Below are 5914 nucleotides of genomic sequence, written 5' to 3'. Positions count from 1 at the left end.
GTTATTCCCCTTTGCCATTTACTTTTGATAATTAATCACTGTAAATAATGTACTTGAAAGGCTAATAGAATAAGAGAATTATCCAAGAATTTTTATTGTATAATACAAAAAGTAATTTGAATTCATAGTTTTAATGATCAGGTAGACTTGTAAGTAATAGATAAATAAAAATGAGTCAAAAACAACTTTTCTTATTAAATGTTAATCAAAGACCAAGAGAGGCCAATGTAAGAGATTTCAACAAGGAATTAAAATAGTACAGAAGCACTGATAGTTTGTTAATATACTGTATGGTGAGAGTGATAAAATGGGGAACACGTTAGAACCTAATTTATGAACTGTTAATGAATACTAGACTAATTATTTTGTTGATCCTGATCACCCTATTTTTCTTGCTTTTGGGCAACAAAGCTTCACCTTTCAGTTCATTTTATACTCTATGGATCCTCTAAAATGTTGTATTATACTCAGGTGACCGTTAAGGCCCTTGGGCCTCTTGTCTTGTGTTACGTTTATACCGCATGAGGATAGTGACAAATGGGGGAAAGTACAGGCAAATAAATAGATCAACCTTTAAGATTTGTTATTGTACTAAATTAATATTTTGCTGATCCCTGATTATCCATTTCTCTTGTTTGGGGCAACAAAGCTTTATTTATCAGCTTCTTTTGTTTTAATCTATGGATTGTTACATTATACTCGGGTTACCGTTAAGGCCTTTGGGCCTCTTGTCATAAGAATATCTAGGTCAAGTTCTGTTTCGGACATGATCGAGCAATTTTGACAGAGTCATGCCCCTTGGACTTAGAAAAATTCCAATTATTTGCAGTTTCCGTTCATTTTCTTCTCAGAGGTTGCACATACTGAAATGAAATTTGGTATACAGATTTATCAAGAATATCTAGGTCAAGTTATGTTGGTACGATCAAGCAATATTTGACAGAGTGATGCCCCTTGGACTTAGAAAAATTCCATTTATTTGCAGTTTCCGTTCATTTTCTTCACAGAGGTTGCACATACTGAAATGAAATTTTGTATACAGATTTATCATAAGAATATCTAGGCCAAGCTCTGTTTTGGGTACTAACGGGCAATTTTTGACAGAGTGATGCCCCTTGGACTTAGAAAAACTCCAATTATTTGCAGTTTCCGTTCATTTTCTTCACAGAGGTTGCACATACTGAAATGAAATTTTGTATACAGATTTATCATAAGAATATCTAGGCCAAGCTCTGTTTTGGGTACTAACGGGCAATTTTTGACAGAGTGATGCCCCTTGGACTTAGAAAAACTCCAATTATTTGCAGTTTCCGTTCATTTTCTTTGCAGAGGTTGCATATACTGAAATGAATTTGGGGGGGGGGGGGGATAAGTGTTTCACAAACATCTCTTGTGTATCATAGTTATGCACATTCTACATGAAAAAGGAAGTTTATATAATAAGAAAGTACCATTTAAATTCTTGTTTAAAATATTGCAATATATATCGCACTACAGTTACAAATATTGCAATATATCACAATACCCAGCCCTAATAATTAATTCCTCACGTATATTAAGGAATCTATAGTAGGTTAGAGCAATCGTTTTTATATATACTTAACTTGTTCATCATGTAGATGGAAGAAGTAGGACATTGGTGAAGGAGCCCTCCAAACATCAGAGGAAATCACCAGTCATCAGAGGTGTTACAAAAACGAAGAAAAATGGAGCAAGGACAACCTGGAACCTCTAACAGGGAAAACTTCGCTGAAATAAAGTCAATCTCTGCAGGTATATAGGTGATTTGATGGCAAAAAGAGTACCATGATATCAGGTGGTCTATTGTCTTTTGTCATCTATCATCATGCATGAACTTTTCACATTTTCAAGTACTATTCTCTAACCACTGGGTCAATTTAAAAAAAATAGCCATAAAGTATCTTGGGATGATGGGGATTCATATGGTGTCATCATTGTGAAGTACAGAGGTCAATTATGTGTAATGTATTAAGGAAGAACTAAACACTCCAAAACAATTTAGGGTTCAAATGTTTTTGATGATGCAAATGTAAGTCATTGCTGTTTTATTTGGGCCAGATGGAGACCCCCTTTTAAGTTTAACAAAGGGTAGAAATGAACCTTTAATATTGTCCAAAATAGACTGTAATTCATTAGCTCATCAGAGCTAAAAGCTCAAGTGAGCTTTTTTGATCACATTTTGTCTGGCGTCCATCTGTGACTCTCTGTCTGTAAACTTTACATTTTCAACTTCTCTAGAACTTGGGGCCAATTTCAACCATACTTGCTATAAAGCATCCTTGATTGAAATGGAATCAGGTTTGTTCAAATGAAGGACCACACCTTCATTCAAGGGGAGATAATTAAGAATTTAGTAAAAATTAAATGATTTCTTTTAAAAATCTTATTCTCAAGAACCACTGGGCCAGAAGATTTGAAACTTATGTGGAAGTTTTATTACATAGTGTATATTCAAATTCATTCAAATGATGACCCTCTGAGAGTAGGTTGGCCACAATGGGCGATGGAAGTTTTTACATAAAATATATATAGGGAAAATCTTAAAATTTTTTCTCAAGAACAGGAAAGCCATAATAAGTCATATTTTTAGGTCACCTAAGTCACTCAGGTGACCTATTGCTATCCTTTTTGTCTGTCATCGCTCATCATGCTTTAACATTGAAACATTTTCAGCTTCTCCTCTGAATCCGCTGAACCAATTTCAACCAATTTTGGCACATGGCATCTATGGGTGAAGGGGAACAAAAATTGTGAATTTCATGGTTCCTGACCCCCTTGGGCCTGAGGGGGTGGGCTAAAACCACCAAAATTAATGCAATATTTAAAAATCTTCTTCTTTACTCCTGGACATCAAGCAGTCAAACTGTTGACATGATTGTAATAAGCATTGAGCCCTCTACCAAAATTGTGAAATTCATGGCCCCAGGACCAGGGGTTCTGGTGCTAGGGCTCTAATGATTGTATAGTGAAAATGCATTAATTCTTTTAAAATCTTCTCCCATGCTCCTGGGTATTTAGCCTATGAACTAAGTACCTAGTTATGATGAGCAAGAGTGCCTCGTCCAAATTTGTGAATTTCGTTGCGTCTGGATCAGGGGTTCTGGTGTTAGGGTGGGGCTCTAATGATTATATAGTGAAAAAATCTTCTCTGCTCCTGGGTATTGAGTCGATGAACTACGTACATAGTTATGATGAGGAAGAGTGCCTCTTCCATAATTATGAATTTCATGACCCCTGGGTCAGGGATTCTGGTGTTAGGGTGGGGCTCTAATGATAATATAGTGAAAACACATTAATTCTTTGAAAGCCTTTTCCTTTGTTCCTGGGTATTAAGCCGATGAACTTAGTACATAATTATGATGAGGAAGAGTGCCTCTTCAAAAATTGTGAATTTTGGCCCTTGGGTAAGGGGTTCCGGGGGGGCTTTTTATTATATAGTAAAAATGCATTAAGTATTTGAAAATCTTCTCTGCTCTTGGGTATTAAGCCGATAAAATAAGTACATAGTTAATTGAGGAAGAGTGCCTCTTCCAAAATTGTGAAATTCATGGCCCCTGGGTCAGGGGTTCTTGTGTTATGGTGGGGCTCTAATGATTATATAGTGAATATGCATTAAGTCTTTGAAAATCTTCTCTGCTCCTGGGTATTAAGCTGATGAAATAAGTATATCTTCATTGATCTTAACTTCTATATTCTAAAGTTCACATATGCATCTCTAACATAAATGCTTTCTAAGTTCGTGAACTTATCACAAACAAACTGGGACAAATACACAGATGCTGTAAGCATGGCGTACAACACTTCAGTACACGAGACTACAGGAATAACACCATACCGTATGATATTTGGAAGTGAAATGACAATTCCAGTGTCTGTTATGTGATTTTACTGATTTTCAAAATGAGGATATAATGTGTTATGCGGATTATGTGACAAAGTTGTGTGAAAGTCTGGAAAAAGCTCATGATTTGGCAAGGGAAACATCCTGATCTTCGATAGCAACGCAAAGAAAACAGTATAACAAGAACATTACAGAAAAGAATTATGAAGTGGATGACGTGGTGCGACTTTACCAACCTAGATAGAAGAAAGGAACAAAACTGAAACTATCATGAAATTGGACTGGTCCTTGGGTTGTGCTGAAACGCCTTAGTAACATCCTGTTTCCAAATTCAGCATTCGACGTCAAAACCAAAGATTGTGCATGCGGACAACTTAAAGCCATTTTGCACAAGGAAAACAATACACATAATTTAGAGACATTAGTAAAGCAAACTATGATAAACAGCAAAGATCACATTATTGAGGAGCCTAACATTATCCCTGTCCCAAAGGAAACAGATTCCAATGTAGAGGACTGAGAAGTTACTAGAACCTCAAAGACGGAGTTCAAAGGATGCTGCCGACAAAGACCGCAATGTAGCTGGGGAGGACTGCGACAGTAGCTAGACATGCAATACCCGAACTCCAGACAGACCCTCCATGCGGACCAGAGCCGGGCGCCTTATAAAAGTGCTGCAGCAGACTCAGAGACTGACCAAACCCTATTTGGATGTTTGACAGTACAGATGATTTGTTAAACTTGTGGACTAATACTTAAGAATAGAAAACGCTTCAACAACATACAAAAGAAATTCATAGCGAATGTGTAAATATATTTCACTGTGATTTTTGTGGAAGACCATTTTCCAGAAAATTTAATCTAAAGAAACATTTGAACCGTGTGCACGGAAAACTTGAACTAACGATGGCAGGTAGTAAACAATTAACTAGAGAAGATTTAAAGAAAAATCAAAAAGCAGTCTACGTCCCTTTGTATGAAGATATTTCATCTGACGAGGAGTCATTTGATGTCAAAACAAATATCCAACCACAGCCAGTTTATGCACCAGAACTTAAGGACACTTGGTCAGATGAAGAGATCATTGATGAACAGCCAAAAGAAGGAAGTGAAGAAAATGTAAATATGGATCTAATAGAGGAATTACTGGGGGGAAAATGGATTACGTAATGACTTTGTAGAAGATTCGAGGACGCACCAGAATTGGAAGACGGTGAAAGTGAGAACGAACGTACTATAAACAATAGTGAAAGTAGTGATGCTGCCAAGAGTGTTCATCCAATGACAATTACACATTCAAATGAAATATCGTTAACACAGACAACTACAGTTATGCCAAACAGAAATACCGAAATTGAAAGACAATCCAATGTGTGTTTTAGCGAAAATATTGATCCAAGTGACGTTGACATGGACACTCTCATTCGGGACATATTAAGTGAAATTACAATCCATTTACATAATCAGAGAGACAGGAATGTGTATGGAGATTTTTCTGAGTGACCTTTGACCTTTTAAAACTTGAACTTTTAACAGTTAAAGATAATGTTAATTCTTTTTTTCTTGACTCTTGTATGTGAATATACATTGGGCACAACCATTGTCTCTGATTTTTCATCTATTATCAATGAATTCAGGAACAACATCTAAGTTTTAAAAAAGTGCGTTTTCAGATAATTGTTCTCTTGCACATACACTACACAACATTTATTTATTGAATAAGGTACTAAAATATAGCATTGACTCCACACAAAAAAAATTATTATACCTCTATTAAGAATACTCAGATTTGATTGGCTTGTAAGAAGGCTTTTAAACTCAATAATGACTCCAAAAAGTACCATTTACAGCAATAAGGATATAAGAATCATTGCACGTGGGGTATAATGACCCGGTCATTATAAATAATGATCGCTAAAAATGACCTGTGAATTTAAATTCCTTTCAAATTTAAAAATTAATGCATACAGTAATGAATGTTCATTACAAAAAAATCCGTTATAAAAATAACCCCAATTCTTTCTTTCAATTACTCCACAATATTGATTCTCA

At 35.7% G+C, this 5914-nt stretch overlaps 1 protein-coding gene across 1 annotated transcript in view; it reads left to right on the top strand.

The window, feature by feature from the left end:
• Positions 1–4768: 4768 nt before the first annotated feature.
• Positions 4769–5914, top strand: part of LOC133189679 (sacsin-like) — a 13054-nt gene continuing 11908 nt past the window's right edge. Inside the window, exon 1 of the mRNA XM_061325078.1 lies at positions 4769–4970. Coding sequence (XP_061181062.1) covers positions 4769–4970 — 202 coding nt within the window. The remainder of the gene's footprint in view (positions 4971–5914) is intronic.

Source organism: Saccostrea echinata, unplaced genomic scaffold (genome assembly GCF_033153115.1).
Source record: "Saccostrea echinata isolate AGI-Se365-2 ecotype Australia unplaced genomic scaffold, CSIRO_AGI_Sech_v1 ptg000019l, whole genome shotgun sequence".
NCBI lineage: Eukaryota > Metazoa > Mollusca > Bivalvia > Ostreida > Ostreidae > Saccostrea > Saccostrea echinata.
The sequence above is the reverse complement of the archived record's forward strand: the minus strand, read 5'-3'. Positions and strand labels throughout refer to the sequence as shown.